Consider the following 20,352-nt stretch of genomic DNA (forward strand, 5'->3'; position numbering starts at 1 on the left):
TACCCCAGGATCAGCAAACACACGTGAGAATATTTGATGACTGAACACTCCAGTTTGGAGAACCAGGTCACCTTGGTCAGAACTCTGCCCACTCAGGACCAGCAGCTTGTGCACAGCTGGGTCAGATACAAGACAATGGATCTAGGACATAATAAGAGACAAAGAGGGCATTTAAAACACATTAGTCTATTACAGTCAGTCTGTTTGCGGCAAGGTTGTACTTCAACAATGTTATTTAGTTTAACATCAAACCTATTATTTATCTTTATTAGAAACATGCAGCATCTTATCCAGAGACCTACCTCAGAGATAACAGTATCTTCTGATGGGTTCACTAATACAACCGTCTCAAGAACATCACTTCTGTGGTGCAGAGTCCTTTGACCTGGAAGAAACACACACAGTATGACTAGACTCAATGAGCCTATTCACAATGTGAAAATCTCATCTAAAACAAATGCAGCATGGAGATACAGACTAGTTAAAGGTCATCCTGTAAAGAAAAAACTCCCATACAGAAAGTGAAAAGATAGAAATGGCCGCCTGAACCTTAAGCATTTGAAGAACTGTAAACATAGTAATCTCACACAAATCCCTTAAGAGAAATTATTGTGCTTTCTATTGGCTTTTCAAAAAGTGTTAAGCTTCTGGTTATTAATTATTTGAACTAGTTAAACTACATTCAAGCTACTCTTTCTTAATAGCAGTTAAGCTGCTAACTACAATGAAGCTACAATGAAGGCAAAATAATGAAAGTTTAAATGAATGGATAAATAAGAGGGTGATAACATCAAATTTGATTTCATAAATTCACAAATATAATTAATAAAATAAGAATATTCCCTAGTTATATAATTGAATCAAAAACATAGTAATAAACTAAATATGCTGCTATAAAGAATTCTGGAAAACCATAAAGGAACTTGAATTAGTAAATCTTTTTGATTCTGTTCATTTACTGTCTGATTCACCTAAATAAATCACTTTAAGATTTAACCTTCCAGTGTTACATATGAGCTGTTTTTGAGAGAGCTGTTTAGAATTAAATGATTCAGTAGAACAAATCAGGCTTTCCAGTACTACATTTGAGAAATATGACATTCAAAATACAATATGATCATTGGAAGCAGCTTTGAAAACATTTGCTACTTTACTGGAAAAGGTTAGATAATTTTAGTTAGTTGCTCCCCAAAACTGTATTCCAGTATTCTGCAAAAAAAAAGTAAAACTCACTCATCTAAATGATTTGGAAAAACTTATTCAGGAATAGGTCTAAATGCTAAATCGTAACTTATGCCCAACAAAGCCAAAAGCTTAATCCTTTAAAGCATGTTTCCTTAATAACACTGCATTGATTTGTTGACTTGAAAGTCAATGATAGCAGCCGTATGATTGATTAATGTTAATCAAAATGAATGTCCCTGCAGCAGGAGTAACACAGAAAGCCATAGCCATCATTCACATCAATATTTATTCATTTAGAAAAGGACTCCCAAGATGTACAGAACAGCATATCCACAGCTACAAGACAACCTTAGCGCAAATGTATTTCAAGGACAGTCCTGCAAGAATCCCGTTAATGAGACATCATGAACATTTGGATTACAGTCATGAGTAAAGGGTTTAGGGTTTTAAGTGTAAATTACAATAAGTGGATATCCAGGCCAAGCTAATAAGTAAAAATCACATGACACAAATGCAACATAAGTCTTTACATCGTCTCAAAAGTCCAGTCCAAACACACTTATCCTGTGCTTTCAGTTGTATAAAAAGTGTTATAAGAGCAGGGTGTATGGAGGAATTAGTGGGATAATCAAAGAGCTGCTGAACGCAGCACGACTGGGGTTTGGACCAAGCTGGCCTAAGCCCAGCCTTGCTTCTATGAGCCAGATGGTATGAGAAGTGAAAGTACAACATATGTGAAGACTGGTGAGACAGATTTCACCAGGACGCACTGAATGCAAATAATACGGGCTGCCACCGAAACTAGTAGCTCCGACCCTGCTGCCCTTTACAAAGTGACAAAGTACAAAGAAACGAGGGAGGTATGAAAGTCTCAGGCACTGCAGTTGCTCTGCCTTAGGCACAATGCCCAGAGCTACATGGGTCTGTTGGCTTTGTATTGAATGCATTGTGTGCTCTTCATTATTGTTTGATGAAAATCTTAAGAAAAGGGAGTCTTAAGTATTACGACTTGTATGGCTTAATGTACATAAATGTGGTCTCTTACTAAAATGTGTAGTAGAAAACAAGTGTAAGATTTATGTTATTTAAAAAAAATGGACTATGGGGGGTGCCATTATTTCGATGATGTCAAATGGTTGCACTAGGAAATATTGCACTTGGAAAATAAAATACTAATATGATGCCACATTGTGCGGTTTTTGGTTGTAATTTTCAGTCAAAGGGTAACAAGAGAAGTGTGCAAGTCTTCACTGCTTTTCCTAGCGATAAGAAGAGGAGAATAGAATTGGAAGATGCCTGTGGACGAATAAAACTTCCTAAAGACCCGCGTCTTTGTTCTCTCCACTTTGGACCTTTTACACTGTAAAAAAAAAACAATTTGTTAAGTCAACTTAAAATTATTTGTTACCCGGCTGCCTTAAAATTTTAAGAGTTCGCTCAACTCAAAAAAGTTTAGTCAACTTGAAATGCTAAATTGCACTAAGTGACAACTTAGATATTTGAGTTGATTCAACTTAAATTTTAAAGGCAGCTGGGTGCTTTGAAGTTTAACAAACCAAATTTTTTGGTTAGTCAACTCAAATATCTAAGTTGTCACTTAGTACAACTTAGTACAACATTTCAAGTTGACTAAACGTATTTGAGTTGACTGAACTTAAAATTTTAAGGCAGCAGGGTAACACATTTTTTAAGGTGACTCAACAAATTGTGTGTTTTTTTTTACAGTGTAATAGACCACAGCTACTGAAAAAGCTTACAAACAGCAGAGAAAAGAAACGCAAGATACCATCCTGGCAGGATGTAAACATGCTGATGCTTGTCAAGATGCTGCAGCCACAGAGTTTTTTTTAGCGTGGATTTCACTCAATATCCAGGGGCGTTTAGACTCCTTGTGGGAAAAAATCAATGGTACGACATTTAGTTTAAACACTTTTATCCATTGCCACCTGTAAGCTCTTTCAGTAGCCGTGGTCATCGTATCAGTATTTTATTTTCCGAGTTCTGTTGTGGTAAGAGTAGCAACAGGTAGCACTAGTTCGAGTGCGACCATTTAACGTCATCAAAATAATAGCATCTTTGGCACGACGTACCAAAGGGTTCATCACTTTCTAAAAACAGTTAGGCTTTAGTTACATCAGAAACATGAACCATGATTTTTTACTCATGGATGGCATTATTTTCATTTTAGAGAGTATTTTATTGGACAATAAAAATGGTAATGCATCTTGCATAATATCACAAATTTTTTTCTGAAAAAAAAAATGTATTAATGTGTATATCTGCTAAAAATGAGTTTTGTAAATTTTTGGGAGCCTATTAGCATATTGATGATATCAAATGGGTTTAAAAACCACAAAACCACTTTTGCCATTTAAAAATAAACAGATGGTTTAGCAGAGCGGTGTGTTCAGCCAGCATCCAGTTTCCACTACTCCCTTTGGCACTTTTCCACAGTCACTAAAGAACAGGAAAGAATGTAGCTTTGTAGCAGTCCAGACAGAAGTCCAAGGCTAAGTCTAAGGTATCCAGTGAATCTGTTAAAGAACAAGCAACTCCATAACCACTGATTATTACTTACATTTTATAGCACTAACATCTTAATCGCATTAGAATCATAAAACACCAAGTCATTTTTAAGAAGGTCTCACTGTAGAGATCCAGTCCTACCTCATCTGACCTGCTTGATATAAATATCTGCTCATGAACTCTGAAAATGAGAGCACTCTGTTAAAATAAGCTCAAACAGTGCTATGCTAGAAGACAGACCAAGCATCCGCGCTGCTCCAGATATTTTGCTCTAGATATGGTCACCCAAGAGATTGAGGCCTGTGGAAGTTTGGGAACAGAATCGCCTCATCCGAGCATCTAAAACAGTCGCTCATGCCACCGTCTTGTGTGCCTCTGGGAGCAAATAACCTTGTGAACGGCAAGTCTTGCTGTAGCGCACTGTATTAGCAACACTAAATCTGTTTGTCCCAGTGGAACACGCCATTTAATTCCCATTTCATGTACAGCTGACACAGAGGTTGTGCAATGTTATGGCATTTCCTTTTATTTAAAATGCAAAATGAACTACTGTAGCTAACTAGCTTTTTAGAACGGAGGGAATTAATGTTACTTTTGAGGGATTTATTGTAATCCCATAAATGTGTCATCAATCCAGTCTTAGTCAAGTCCTCTGGTTGAGAGACGTAGGATGGGAAATTTAAAAAAATCCATTAAAGTAATAGTCAGAAAGTATTATAGATTACACCACTAGGTGCCATCATTCCTGCAGATGAGCAATTTCTGCCACTGTACATGATTTAATGCTCTATACACTCTGTAAAGCCCTAAAACAACACTAACCCAATATTTCTTCAGACTTTGTCGCTCTCTGTTGCATCTACACAAGAAGCGAATGCCCTAGTTTCTTCTGGTAATCCTAGTCCTGTGATTTGGCAATGCCCAATGATTCTGCTGTTAAGCATATTAAAGCCTCTTTTATCGCGGATGTGTCACTGAATCTCAGACAGCCACCTGGGTAAAGGGTGTGGCAGTGGCACAGTGACCCTACAAGAGTGCATGTTGTGCTTTTATACATCATTTGCATTGACCGTTTCTGATTTTTAACTATTATACTGGCAATACTGGTTCACAGAATTCAAAAATAGTGATGTTTAATAGTTAGCACAATAAGATGGTAGTCTAGAAATTGAAATTGCTAAAATGCATAAATGAAGCTGCATATGCAAAGTACGATGGAATTTTAGTGCCACATTAAAAAATAAAACAAACCTGAGATTACGAGATTAAAGTCATAATATTTTGAGAATAAAGTCAAAATGACAAGAATAAAGTCTAAATAATACGAGAATTAAGTTGAAATATTACTTGAATAGTCTAAATATTTTGAGAATTAAGTCGAAATTACGAGAACAAAGTTTACATTTTCAAGAATAAAGTCATTGAAAAACAGAAATTGATAAAATGCATAAATGAAGCTGCATATGCAATCTATGATGAGATAACAAGATTAAAGTCATAATATTCTGACAATAGTCAAAAAGTCAAAATTATGAGAATAAAATTGAAGTGTTTTGAGAATAAAGTCAAAATTATAAGAATTAATTACGAGATTAAAGTTATAATATTTTGAGAGTAATATTCTAGCCTATTGCGCATGCAAATGGCCTGGATTGATTATTCTTGAAATATTTCGACTTTATTCTCATAATTTTGACTTTATTCTTGAAATATTTTGACTTTATTCTCGAAAAATTTTGACTTTATTCTTGAAATTTCGACTTTATTCTCGAAACATTTCGACTTTATTCTCAAAACATTTTGACTTCAGCCTTGAAACATTTTGACTTTATTCTCAAAATTCCGACTTTATTTTTAAAACATTTCAACTTTTTTTCTCAATTTTGACTTTAATCTTGAAACATTTTGACTTTATTCTCAAAACATTTCAACTGAATTCTCAAAATGTTTCTACTTTATTCTCATAATTGTAGATTTTTTTTATTTAACGTGGCACTAAAAACTATAAAAGCAAACAGATAATTTAATATTTAATTTATTAAATTTGTCAACCGGTACAGATTTTGGACTATCGTCTCTATTGCGGTTACGCACTTATATGACGTTGCTGTGCTACATGTTCATAAAAACGTATCGTTTGCGTGCCTTTTTTAAGTATTGCGGTTTTAAAAAATGTGATTTTTAGCCGTTCACTATATGCTCGTGCTGTTTGCAAAACCATTTTTGAGCTGACGCTTTTATGTGTCAAAATGCCAAAAAAAGTAGGTCTTAAGTGAAAGCAAACAGCTAAGAAAGAAAACACATGTGTAACAGTATATTGGATCCAGGTAGCTATTAAAGTGACAGCAGTCTAATATTCCTGCTGTCTGTCATTCATGTTAATCAAACAGCAAAAGAGAGGAAATCTCTCACCGATTTTGACTAAATCACTTTGGTAACTTTGATAAGAAGAAATATACATTTAATTTACACAGTGAAGAATATGCAGTGTTTTAATACATTTGATTACTTTATACAACGTACGTAGCATTTCAGCATTTTATTTTAGGCAAGATGTGGGCTACACAGGAAGCAAGTTTTAAACAAGAAAAGGGTACAAGAAGATTGTTGGTTCTGTACCACTGTTTCCTGGGGGGCCAGAAAACTCCAACCTCAACCTGAGCCAACTATGAGATCATGCCTCCACACAGCCCGTTCATTAGCATTTGAAGCCACATCTTTGTGGTCCTGAATAAGGGTTGGATGTTTCTCCAACACTGACGGGACTCCACAACACTGCGGCATTTCACAATATGTCCCGTTGCCACAAAGACTTCTTATCGTTCTATACCTAACATGGCCACATAAATTTGACACAGGCAGGAACAGAAGAACAATAGAGAAACGCATTAGACCTTAAAGAAACTACTATAGCTTGCTATAGTGCATCTTTTAATCTAGATAATTGGCCTTATTGTGCAAAGATATAATATATACCCAGCACACTGGTGGGTAGACAGTTCAAATAAAGGAAAATGTCACGAGTACACACCAAGTGATGGAAAAATACACACGCTGAGACGTTAATAACAGGTTTTAACTGCAATATAGAGGAGCGGGTAGAAAGGAGTATAAATAGCAGACACCTTCTGATCTAAGAGAGGACATAGGGTCTGTTCTGTGAGTCAGCATCTGCTTTGAAATGTCCATGTTTCCACAGTTCCTTAACCAGATGATTTACAGCCAGCTTATTGGTGGATGTGAAAACATAATGCATCTAATCATAACATTTGATGCATAAATAGATCTAGAGTATTTATGTTGTAATCCTTCAAATCCAAGTATGTAGTAGGTCATTTTTAATAAAAAAAGGCACAAAGTGACCTGTTTCATGCATAATTCATTTAACATTAGAATAAGATATTCAGATGACTACTAACAAATGAAAGTACCCCAGGCCTTTAAAAGTTACATGAGCAAAGCCAGACAGCTATATGCTGTATTAGCATCATAAATCTTTTTGTACCAAATATGAAGAGATCCTGTTAAAAAGAGCTCATGATTTTTGCCGCCATCTTGGGACTTAAAACTGGTATTGCTACTGACTGCATAAAACCAAATAAAACTGTGAGCATAAAATCACTGAAAATGGATTAGAAAAACAAGGAGCCAATAAGAAAGAAAACTTGAAGGATTAGTTCACTACTAGAATACAAATGCTTCCTGATACTTTACTAACCCCAATGCCATCAAAGATGTTCATGTCTTTCTTTCTTCAGTTGAAAAGAATTTAGTTTTTGAGGAAAACATTCTCCATATAGTGGACTTCAAAGGGGATCAACGGGTTGAAGATCCAAACTGCCATTTTAATGGAGCTTCAAAGGGCTCTACACAATCCCAGCCAAGAAATAAGGGTCTTATCAAGTGAAATGATCTGTCATTTTCTAAAAAAAAAAAAGACAAATTTCCTATTTTTTAATCACAAATGCTCATCTTGCACTAGCTCGACCTCATGCACGTGTTACGTAGCCAGAAATACTGGCCCAGTGTTAGCAAAGAAAGTCAAACGGCATTTAAAAAGGTAAAAAACAATGATGCTGGGCAATTTTGAAGTTGGAGGACAAAAGGAGTTTTTTGCCCTGCCCTACCATTTTGAACCGAAGTACACATGAAGAACTAACAGCACATGACTTTTCCAACATGTTGGATGACAATACGGGTGAGTAAATTATCAGGAAATTTTTATTGTGGAATTGAACTAATCCTTTAAAATCAACACGTTAGCTTGTCATTATTATACTTTAAATATTGGGTGGCGATGTCTCATCCACATGCATTTTTAAGTAAACTAAAGATGTACTACTGAACCCAAGCTTAGATACTCACAGATTACAGAAGCTATCATTCCCCATTCCCATTATCCTGTTCTGCTGCAGTAACATTTCACACAAAGACTAAAAACAACAACTGTTGACACAGAAAATCTCCTAAGGCAATCTTTATGATGAGTTAAAAGATCTTAAACCAGAACAAGCAACAATTTAGACCGGCTAATTTAGACCAGAGTGAATCAACAGCAGTGGAAGAATTCTCACTGCAGCACTACAAAGAAAAGAGAGGGTGATCCTCCCACACTAAATTTGCAAGCTCCCAGGGATGATGGCCGTTTGCGCACTCACCCACATACCCACCAACACAAATGCCTTTCGGAAGAATGAATAATAGACTAAAATATGTCACCAAAGGGCTAGTTTGAAGCAAATGGCAGACTACTACATTGTATCACCTCACAGTGATCGTGCGTTTACGTGCAGGTCAGCCACACTTTTATCAAGAATGTTTAAATTCCCTCTATATTGAAAGCTGCTTTAGTACGAACTTAATGAGCAGGTGCCATGAGCCGTTACATAAAGTTCTACTGTATACATTTAAAATCGGCTAATGAGCTGACACAGTGTAAATACTCAGAGTAAACAAGTAAATTACAATTTAACGGTTTGTTTTGACCGCAGTAAAGCAATCATTGTGGTTAAATGTTTGAGGACACGGACATGACAAACCTGTCTAAGAGATTTATTTGTTATTAAAAATGCTACAATACACAGACGGGCACCTGCCACTTAAATTGTATCCCTTTCCGCTAAGTAATCCACCAATGAGAGGTTGTTTGTCTCAAATGACCGTTTCTAAATCTGGTAGGATTATCCAGCAAGTCCAAAGTTGAGTTGCTAATATTTTCTAGGTTGGACCCCGTTCATTTGTGTTTTTCGTGGAAACTGTAGGCCTAAAATGGCTGTTCCTTTCTCAGCATTTTCCAATGTCAAACAGAACAAAGCATGAGTCACTTTGGTAAAGCCCAAGCAGCCAGTTGCCCTTGTCATTAATGTCTTCAATGCCCCATTTTTACTCTGTGGCAGATGGACGTGCCCTTCAGTGTCCTAACATTGAGCCTTGCATCAATGATATCATGAAAGCTTAATAACGAATCCCTCTAAAGCCAAATAACATAGTGCTACAATTAAATATGATTATATATTTTGAAGGAACACACAAAGTAAACCAGGTCCACTCTGCACCTCTACTACCAGTACCAATGGGACAATGACTCAGCAGCTAAAGCTGTTAGACCTATTGATGTCAGTGGGTGCCAAGACAGTTGCATCAGAAAAGAGAACTAAGAAACTGAATCATTTCAGCACTGAGATGACAAACGTACTTAAAATATTCCCCAGTATCTCCTCAAAAGTTAACAAGACCATCACCTCCTTATTAAAATAGCTACTTAGTTAGGTCAAGCAGGTCTGATTTGGTTCATTGATGTTTTTTGCACTCCTGTGAAATATGTAGATAAGTTCAGAGCAAAACAGTACGCAACGACTCAAATGTCAGCTGTGGCGAATGAGGCAAAGTGTCATATTGTGGGTTTAATTGGCCTTCACAATGATATTTAAACATGGAGCGAGTCATCCATTTAAGTCATTATTTTTCGTGAATGGTTCTTAAGCGGCCAGATGCACAAACGTATTGCGACTAGAAAGAGAGAGAGAGATGGGAAAAGAGAGAAAGAGTCACAGACAGCAGCGCTGAGTCATGGAGCAGCAAAGAATCAGTGGCTGTCAAAACTTACTGACAGGCTAGACAGCATTTTGGGGATCATAATCATGGAATGCTAATTTTGTTTATGAATGTATCAAGATTTTGTAGAATTGTATATTATTTAGATTGGTAGAGGTGTCTGTCGAAAAGGAACTACTGTGAACTACCCAGGCAGCATTATAAGTTTCGTGGAATGCTGTCGAGGAAGGCATCTTACTAGATTTTGAGACAAAGCCAGTATTTTAGATTTATTTGGATGTAATTTTAGGATTGTAGAACGAATGAGTCATTTGAGTTGGTTCTTTTTAGTCATTTTAATCAAAAACTTACTGCAGAACCAGTGCAGTACGATAAGAACGAATGATTCGAGTCAGTTCTTTATATGAATCAAAACATACAACAGTCCTTATAAGATGGCTCTTTAAAGTAAATCAAAAACTGTTAGAGCACTTACTGTATTCATATGACTCAAAATCAAAAAATAGTGAGTCGGTTCTTTTTAGTGAATCAAAACATACAGCGCAACCAATGTTGTCTGATTCTCAAATGAATGAGTCATTTGAGACGGTTCTTTTTTGATGAATCAAAACATACAGCGAGACTAAGTCATTTTAATCAAAAACTTACAGCAGAACCAGTGCAGTCCGATTCCTGAATGGCTGTGTGAACAGTGTATTCAGATACCAGAACGAATGACTCGAGTCAGTTCTTTTTGGTAAATCAATCAAAAACTGTTGAAGCGCTCATTGTATTCATGACTCGTAATCAAAAAACGTGAGTCAGTTCTTTTAAGTGAATCAAAACATACAGTGCGACCAGTGCAATCTGATTCTCAAATGAATGACTCCTTTGAGTTGATTCACTGTTTTCATTTTGACTCATAATCAAAAATTATGAGTCAAAACATACAGCAGTACAAATTAAATCAAAAACTGTTGGAGCGCTTACTGTATTTAAATGACTCATAATCAAATAATCATGAGTTGGTTCTTTTTTGTAAATCAAAACATACAGCACGAACAGTGTTGTCTGATTCTCAAACGAGTGACTCTTTTGAGCCGGTTCCTTTTAATGAATCAGATACAGCAGTACATATGAGCTGGATCTTCAAAAATCAATCAAAAATCAAAAACTTTTGAAGTGCTCATTGTATTCATTTGACTCATGTTTAAAAAATTGCATCTGTTCTTTTTAGTAAATCAGAATCAAAACATCCAGCGAGACAAGTGCTGTCTGAATCTCAAACGAATGAGCCATTTGAGACATTCTTTTTAACGAATCAAAACATACAGCAGTCCTAAAGAGCTCATTTATTGTATTCATATGACTCATAATCAAAAAATGTGAGTCGATTCTTTTTAGTGAATCAAAACGTAGAGCTCAACCAGTGCAGTCTGACTCTCTAACAAGTGACTCTGAGTCGGCTCTTTTTAATGAAGCAAATCATACAGGAATCCTTATGAGCTGGCTCTTTAAAGTAAATCAGAAACTGTTGGAGCGCTTACTGTATTCATATGACTCATAATCAAAAAATCGTGAGTCGATTCTTTTTAGTGAATCAAAACATACATCACGGCCAGTGTTGTCTGATTCTCAAACAAATGAATCGTTTGAGACGGTTCTTCTGAATGAATCAAAACATACAGCAGTACATATGTGCTTGTTGTATTCTTATGACTCATAATCAAAAAATCATGAGTCAGTTCTTTTCAGTGAATCAAAACATAAAGCGCAAACACTGTTGTCTAGTTCTGAACGAATGAATCGGTTGAGACGGTTCTTTTTAATGAATCAAAACATACAGCAGTACATATGAGCTGGATCTTTAAAGTATATCAAAAACTGTTGGAGCTCTTACTTAATTCATATGACTCATAATCAAAAATTGTGAGCCGGCTCTTTTTAGTAATTCAAAACACACACCGTGCGACCAGTGCAGTCTGATTCTCAAACGAGTGACTCTTTTGAGTCATTTCTTTTTAATGAATCAAAACATAGAGCAGTCCTTATACGAGCTGGCTCTTTAAAGAAAATCGAAAACTGTTGGACTGCTTACTGTATTCAGTCGGTCGTGAGTCAGTTTCTTTTTAGTGCATGAAAACATACGGCGCAAGCAGTGTTGTCTGATTCAGAACAAATGACGCGCTTGAGGCAGTTCTTTTAAATAAATCAAAACATACAGCTCGACCAGTGCAGTCTGATTCTCAAACGAGTGACTCTTTTGAGTCGGTTCTTTTTAATGAATCACATGCAGCAGTCTTTGTGAGCTGGCTCTTTAAAGTAATTCAGAAACTGTTGGAGCGCTTACTGTATTCATATGACTCATAATCAAAACATCGATTCTTATTAGTGAATCAAAACACAGCGCGATCATAAAAAAACGTCAAATTACTCACTAATAAACCGTTTTAAGGTTTAATTTATAACTAAATGTTATGTCATTATGAAGTAATACGTGTAGCCTGTGTTACGTTATATTTAGTACGACTTATTAAGACTTAAAACAGTGCATTTACTTCTGTCGAGTACGAGTTTAATTGGAATCTGGTATTTTTTGGAATGATTTATAGGCCTAAATGTTACCACACTTTTCTCTTTTTTTAAATGTATATCTGTGTAAAAATACTTATTACGTTTCATCTAGAATATCTGTGAAACATAAGTTTCTATAGCCTTTCTCAAGAATATTTTTTGTGGAAATCTAAAACGAACTGCAGCAATTATTAAACTTCATTTGTTTAAAATTTTCTTTCACAAAAGTACTAAAAGAATCGCTAATGAACAAGAATCGTTAGAAACTCTAACATGAACATTTCAGATTATACCTCACAACTTCTGAGCATGATATATTCCTCCAGAGAAAGACGTACACGTTTAGCATCTTAACACAGCCTCCCTAAAATATCTCAATGTAGAAGTGCGTCATTATAATCATTTCGGTGGTCATTTATCACAAGCTCAAAATAATAAAACGACAAAACCACTTCAAACAGCTACTGTCAAACGCACAAATATTTTCACAAACTGTTACATAATAATAAAAAACATTTTCAACGCAACATATAAAGTTAGCCGGTCCGCGCAAGCTCTCCGCCAACCTCCGTCCATCGCCTAAATTAATCCAGTTAGTTTGGATAAAGCACAGAAAGGTGTTGATCGTATAATCTGCCCTCCAGACATATTACAGGTAGATTTAAACGACTGTATGAACGTTTAATTACCTATTTTTTTTCGTCGTCACGTATCGCGACCGAAACGAACCATAATGCGTATGTTGCGCGCCCCATAAACCACGATTACGCGATCAAAGTCATCAATAATGTCAAGAAGCAGACAAATATGCGGTCAAATAAGGATACGCACCCTCCGCAACGTCAGTCTCATAAAGCAAAGTGTCACACTGACTGTTTGCATTGCAAGACTCTTTGTCCGGACCACTGCGACACTGCGTAAAAAGTCACGCCAGAGACAGCATCGCACGCTAGAACGCTGTCTCTGTAGTCTGCATGACAGAAAGTGATACATACCGTATGCTGATGCGGGCCGCTTTCACAGAGCGTCGTGTGTCTTGCGACTGATGGGTGCACGGGAGCGCAGTCACTGCTGTGTGTGTGTGGGAGGGGCCGGAGAGTGTGTGTGTGGGTTGGCAGATTTGGGTTCTCGAGCAGAGCGGGATGGTTGCAGCAACTCTGGCTGCAGCCACCCGCCAATTAAACTACAGATGCAGCTACTGTCTGAAGAAGAGGGGTTAGGCGGGGAGGAGGGGGAGCTAGTGATACTTTCAATGCACCACAAGTAACCCTTTCATGTCTAATATTATATTACATTATATAGGGCTATCCATAGGCCGGTTATAAACATCTGGCATCCATTCACACATTCTAAGTAAGTGACTAATGCATATACAGGTGAGTTTTTAGTAACGTTTAATATAGCTGGTACCTATTCTTTTGTCTTTTGTTTTGTATCTTTTCGTGCATACAATCAACAGTCATAGATTCGTTTTATTGGTGGTTTGTGATGCTGCTGCATTGCACTGTCCTCCCTCAAGTGCTATATAAAGCCCGAAAACGCTATATATGTCCCTGGACCACGAAAACCAGTCATATGAGTCAATGTTTTTTAATTGACATTTTTACATCATCCAAAAAATGAATAAAAAAGCTTTGCTTTTAAGTGTATTTTTTGTTAGGATAGGACAATATTTGCCTGAGATACAACTATTTGAAAATCTGGAATTTGAGGATGCAGAGATTGAGAAAATCACATTTAAAGTTGTCCAAGTTCTTCACAATGCATATTACTAATCAAAAAATTAAGTTTTGATATATTTACGGCCGGAAATTTGCGGAATATCTTAATGGAACATGGTCTTTATTTAATATCCTATCCTAGTTTTGGGCGTAAAAAGAAAAAATAGATAATTTTGACCCATAAAATGTATTTTGGCTATTGCTACAAATATACCTGTGCTACTTAAGACTGGTTTTGTGGTCCAGGGTCACAATGTCAATTTTGTCAGTCATGTGATGTATATGATGGTATCTAGAGACAGTCCGCTCAATGTAAAATAAGGGGCCTAGTGTTGGGGAGTCTGAAATCATGATCATTAAACAAACCTATAAAGACTTGTATGGCTTAAAGCAACACCAAAGAGGTTTTTTTACCTTAAAATAATGTTTCCGAACTCATGTCAGTGTTTCATCAACTCATAACAGGGTGAAACGTCACTTCCGCATTCGCTTTGCGGCCCTCTATCGGCTATAACAGCACTATGTAAGTTTGGGTCGTCGGGTCGCGGTTTTGTAATGAGATTACAAATGCGACTTGCTTTACGGCTAAAATAAATAGCAAACAATGTCATTATTATGTTTTATTTCGTTTTCATACTTTCATAAAGTCATACAAAATACTCTACCTTGTCACTGGACATCGTTATTTCCAAAGCCGGTTCTGGATAGCCTCCAAACAACGTGCATGTGACATGACGGTAGGCTAAATTATTTATGACAGCGGTAATGGACAATTCCGCTTCCAACCTGTAGAGGGAGCGAAGTTCTTTGGTGTTGCTTTAATAAAACCTAAATGATGTCTCTTACTGAAATATGTGGTAGAAAACCCAGGAAAGATTTACGTTATTTAAAAAATCCACATTGTTTTATACATATTTTGGACTATGGGGGCACCATTATTTCGATGATGTCAAATGGTTGCACTTGGTGAGCTACTGACGCTACCTATTGCTATTTTTACCACATCACAACCTGGAAAATAAAATACTGATGATGACCACAGCTACTGAAAGAGCTTACAGATGGTGATGGATATAAGCATAGTCTTAAACCAAATGCCGTACCATCATTTTTTCCTCACAAGGAGTCTTAAAGGATTAGTTCACTTTCAGAACAAAAATGTACAGATAATTTACTCACAGCTTTGCAATCCAAGATGTTCATGTCTTTCTTTCTTCAGTCACAAAAAAATTATGTTTCTTGAGGCAAACATTTCAGGAATAAATAAATGCAGCTTCAAAGGGCTCTAAACAATTCCACGAACAGCCATTTTTGAAACAAATTGACAATTTATATACTTTTTAACCTCGAATGATCGTCTTGTCTCAGTCCAGTCCAGTTAGGGTATGTCGAAAAACTCCCACCTCGTTTTCTTCTTCAACTTCAAAATTGTCCTACCTCACTGCTATATACACCTTTTATTTGTAAAGGGCATTTGATCTTCTTTGCATTTTCACTTTGTAAAGACTGGGTCGGTACTTCTGCAGCGATGTAAGACGATTTTGAGTTTTTTGACATACCCTAACTGTATTGAACCGGAAAAGTTCATGAAGACATAGACAAGACAAGCATTTGTGGTTAGAAAGTACATAAATAGTGAGTTTGTTTCGAAAATGACCGATCGTTTCGCTAGGTAAGACCCTTCTTCCTCAGCCGGGATCGTTTAGAGCCCTTTGAAGCTGCATTTTGGAAGATCAAACTCGCAGACACCATTGAAGTCCACTATATGGAGAAAAATCCAGATTTTTTTTGCCTCAAGAAACATAATTTCTTATCGACTAAAGAAAGAAAGACATGAACATCTTGGATGACAAGGGGGTGAGTACATTATCTGTAAATTGTTGCTCTGAAAGTGAACTACTCCTTTAACACCCCTGGATATCAAGTGAAATCCACGCTAAAAAAACTCCCTCAGTGGCTGCGGTGTCATGACAAGCGTCGGCATGTTTACATCCTGACAGGATGGCATCTAATGTTTCTAGTCTCTGCTGTTTGTAAGCTCTTTCAGTAGCCGTGCTCTACTAAAACCGTCAAAGGCATCAGGGATGAAGTGGAGAGAACAAAGATGCAGGTCTTTAGGAAGTTTTATCCATCCACAGGCATCTTCCCATTCTTTTCTCCTCTTCTCATCGTTAGAAAAGCATCAAAGACGTATATCGCTTCTCTTGTTATCCTTCGACTGAAAATTACAACTAAATTCCAAACAATGTGGCATCGTATCAGTATTTTATTTTTTAAGTTGTGTTGCAGTAAAAATAGCAGCAGGTAATGCCAGTAGCTCACCGAGTGCAACCATTTTGCGCCATCAAAAATAATGGCGCCCCCAATAGTCCAAAATATTTATAATACCGATGTGGATTTTTTAAATAACGTAAATCTTTCATGGGTTTTCTTCAACATATTTGATGAATTCATTAGAGAATACATTCTTTCTTGTTTAATTCTGACATAATATTCAACCACGGCTGTTTTTCATGACATTTTCCTTTGTAAAATTTGATATTGGCAACAGCTAGATAAAGTAGTTGATAGCTACTCATAATTTCAAGGTAATTTCATCGTTAGACTGGACTAATTAGGACAGTCATACAAAAGTGTGTTGTTTTCATATGGGCAGTTTGAGGCATTGAGTTAAGTGCGTATAACCAACCTGATCTCATGACGAAAACATACCTATGGAAACTTTTTCACAAGACATGAAATACGTATAAGTATATATCACTGCAGTATCCAACAGAAATGTCCGCTGGGTGGTACTAAAAGAGTGTTTTTTCCCGGAACAGATGAACGTACATATGGTATGTTTTATGTGACGTTGGTTTTGTACATGTCACTGCAGTACTGACTTGAAAAGTCCATTGAGTGGGGCTGTAACTCTAATGCTATGTGACGTTTTAAAATAATGTACCATCTGCACTACACCTAAACCTACCCGATAATATGAACCAAAGTGAATGTGACATAAAAACACAATCACAAAGCATGCCATTTTAGCTTGTATTTCGATCTTTCACACCATTTTTGTGTCCATTTTGGACCCCCTGCCTAATCCTAACCCTTCCCCCACACCTAATACTAGGGTCCCTTAAACAGCATTTCTAGAAGACTGTTTTCAGTGTTTTTCTATGTAAATGTGCTAGACAGACATATTTGACCATTGTGTTTACATTTTTTAAGCATCTCATGACAGCATTCTAAAAACGTGATGCTCAAGTTGAAAGTTTTAAACTTTGCATATTAAGTAGGTGTAGTATTGAATTTATTTTTTATGTATATATATATATATATATATTATTTATTTATATATATTATATAATTTATTTTTACCTTATGGGATAGTAAAGTGTCCATCAAATGGATGTCGAATACGATGGAAGTGGTAGGTCACCCGAGTATCCAAGCATGTTCCAATTATCTGTTTTCGAGTCATATATCTGCCACTTTTCAGGGCAAGATTTGCCAAAAGACCACAATCACTATTTTTTTCCAAGTCTACATAAAAACAAAATGGAGCCTATTCAATTTCACCCATTTTCAGCGTCCCATTCCAACCACCTGTCATATAGAGACCACTTTCACAATCCAGTCAATTCTCAATGGCCTGAATTGAGTTCTACCATACATTTTGTCTGTTTCACCCAGAAACGTCACATTATCATTTCATGTTTTTTATAGTTTGATACAGCCTTACTGAATGAGTGCTTGACCTGAATACATTTGCTGCAAGCACTGCATGGCTTTATGGCATGATAAGAGAATTTTGGTGCAGTGTTTTTTCAGCTGTGCCCATTCTGCCAGACAGGCCATATTTTCAATTTCCCTTTCTGTGGAACAATCTGATATATTTTGAAAAGCTTTCCGGACGTAACTGACAGTCAAATCAACACAGATAATCAGCAATGCTCAATTTATGAAGATTTAATGTCTTATTTTAATCCTCATTCAGAACAGTGATTGTGAAATAAATGGATCAAACGTGATTTTCTCTGTCACTTTCACTGAGTAGTTGTAATTAATTAATGATTAAATGCTGTTGAAATGCCCGGGAAAACCTACTGTCATAATTAATGCATCCATCTAATGACTCATTGAAAACAACATACAGATGAAGTAATGCTAAAATCAGTGCAGGTTTTTTTTTTTTTTTTTTGCACTCTGGTTTAGTGCTCAAACAGAATCTGCAGTGTTATCAATATCCAAATCATAAATTATTGAACAGCCTCAATTATGCATGACTGACCTCCCTCTTCTGTTCAGGATGTCAGCACAAATTGCATGAATGAATGTCTGTAAAACACTATTATATTGTCTTTTTGAACATTTTGAATTTTTATATATATATATATATATATATCAGATTATTTTGTGTTTTGGGAAGAAGTATTTTATGGTCACCAAGGCTGCATATTGTAAGCTGTAATTTATTCCTGTCATTGAAAAGAAGTATTTTTAGTCTTCAATGTCACATGATCCTTCAAAAATCATTGTTATATGCTGATTTGCTGCTCAAGAAGCATTTCTAATTATCACTGTTGAAAACTATTTGAAACATAATCTTTTGTAACATTATAAACATATTTACTGTCACTTTTAAGCATTAATTGTTGAATAAAAATACTAGTATTTTGAAAAAATCTTACTGATCCTAAACTTTTGAAAGGTAGTACCCTATATAATCTGAAAGAGCTAATGCTAGTTACAAAACAAACTCTGTGAAAGTCCTTCACCTCCTGGGAGTTTAATTCATTGTACCAGTATCTGCTAACTTCACCTACTGTTTGCTATTCATCCATAATGTATGACAGCTCACAGACACATTTTTACAAAAAAAACCTTTGAAACATGGCTGAGGTGATGTTCATTAAATTAACAATTAAAAATTGCATAAAACGGCACAGCAAAAATGTTTCCAAGTCAGAACACAAATGATAATCTGTTTAATCAGCTTGAGTGTTTGTTTTGTTCCTCATTTCAGTGTCTGTACGAACGTCTCACTGGCCTTTTGTATCAGTCGAAAACAAAAGCCTGCTGAAGATTGCTCAAACAACTGAGGGGATTGTGTTTGTTCTAACACTTACAAATATTGTACAGCCCGGAACTAGATAAATTGATTTTCAGAGATGAATAACATTTGGTGGATATATTTATTTCTTGAATTAAACCTCATTTCGTCAAGGCCACAACGTATGTGTATGAACTTCATCTTTTGCTGGTGTCAAGAGCAGCCCTTTTGTGAGCGCTTTAGACTTTTTGTTAATATTAAATGTTAGCATTTTGTAGTATAAGTATTAGTATTTCATCACTTAAAATTCAGCAATTTTAGGGCAAAGGCATGCTGACAGTGTCTTTTCTGTCTACGCAGGGTCAGAAAGCTCTCGGATTTGATCTAAAATATCTTAATTTGAGTTTTGAAGATGAACGAAGCTCTTACGAGTTTGGAACTTCTAAACATAAATATACACACACATAAGCCTACTCCAAAGAGCCTTAAAAATGTTCAAGAGGAATGAAGTTTTGGCTCTGGGCTTTAATTATCAGTCTATCTAAAACTCATGTGATCGTTCACTTCCCCCTTTCAGCATCAGTGAAATTCATAATTATGGCTCAGTGCTTGTATTATAAATAGAACCTGCTTGAGGCTTCAGCTCTAGAGTACCAATTTCCTTTGTGTGTGTATCCTGAGAGAAAAAGGAAAGAGCCAAATGGCTGGCATAAACTTGTACATAAGGACCCTTGTTGTACTCACAGTTCCACTATTAAAGAAAACGACTCATTTTTTTCTCCTTTTAAACAGTTAAAGCAACGATTTTGTCTATGCGGGCTAAATTTACATCAGCAACGTAAGCAAAATTACACTCTTAAAATGTGTTTGGGGTTGTGAAGAATTGCTTTGAGGGTTTCCGACTCATGGGAGACACAAACTAGCAAAAAAAAAAAAACACTGATAATAGAGTCAGACACCATGAGAGGGAATGTCTGGGTCAGATTCTGGTTAGCGCTAGCTACTGTAGTTGCTGTTGGCTGGTTACTTCACATACAGTCGAAGTAAAAAATTTACATACACCTTGCAGAATCTGCAAAATGTTAATTGTTTTACCAAACAAGAGGGATCATACAAAATCAATGTTATTTTTATTTAGTACTGACCTGAATAAGATATTTCACATAAAGATGTTTACATATAGTCCACAAGAAAAATAGTTAAATTTATAAAAATGATCCTGTTCAAAAGTTTACATACACTTGATTCTTAAAGGGATGGTTCGGAGTAGAA

The 20,352-nt window shown here is 36.1% G+C and overlaps 1 protein-coding gene across 1 annotated transcript in view; it reads right to left on the bottom strand.

The window, feature by feature from the left end:
- Window positions 1-20,352, bottom strand: part of map1ab (microtubule-associated protein 1Ab) — a 57,207-nt gene that overhangs the window by 16,991 nt on the left and 19,864 nt on the right. The window contains exons 3-4 of the mRNA XM_073831440.1: window positions 303-385; window positions 4-141 (exon numbers count right to left, since the gene is read on the bottom strand). Of these exons, the coding sequence (XP_073687541.1) occupies window positions 4-141; window positions 303-385 (221 nt within the window). The remainder of the gene's footprint in view (window positions 1-3; window positions 142-302; window positions 386-20,352) is intronic.

The sequence above is a fragment of the Garra rufa genome, chromosome 25, assembly GCF_049309525.1.
Source record: "Garra rufa chromosome 25, GarRuf1.0, whole genome shotgun sequence".
NCBI lineage: Eukaryota > Metazoa > Chordata > Actinopteri > Cypriniformes > Cyprinidae > Garra > Garra rufa.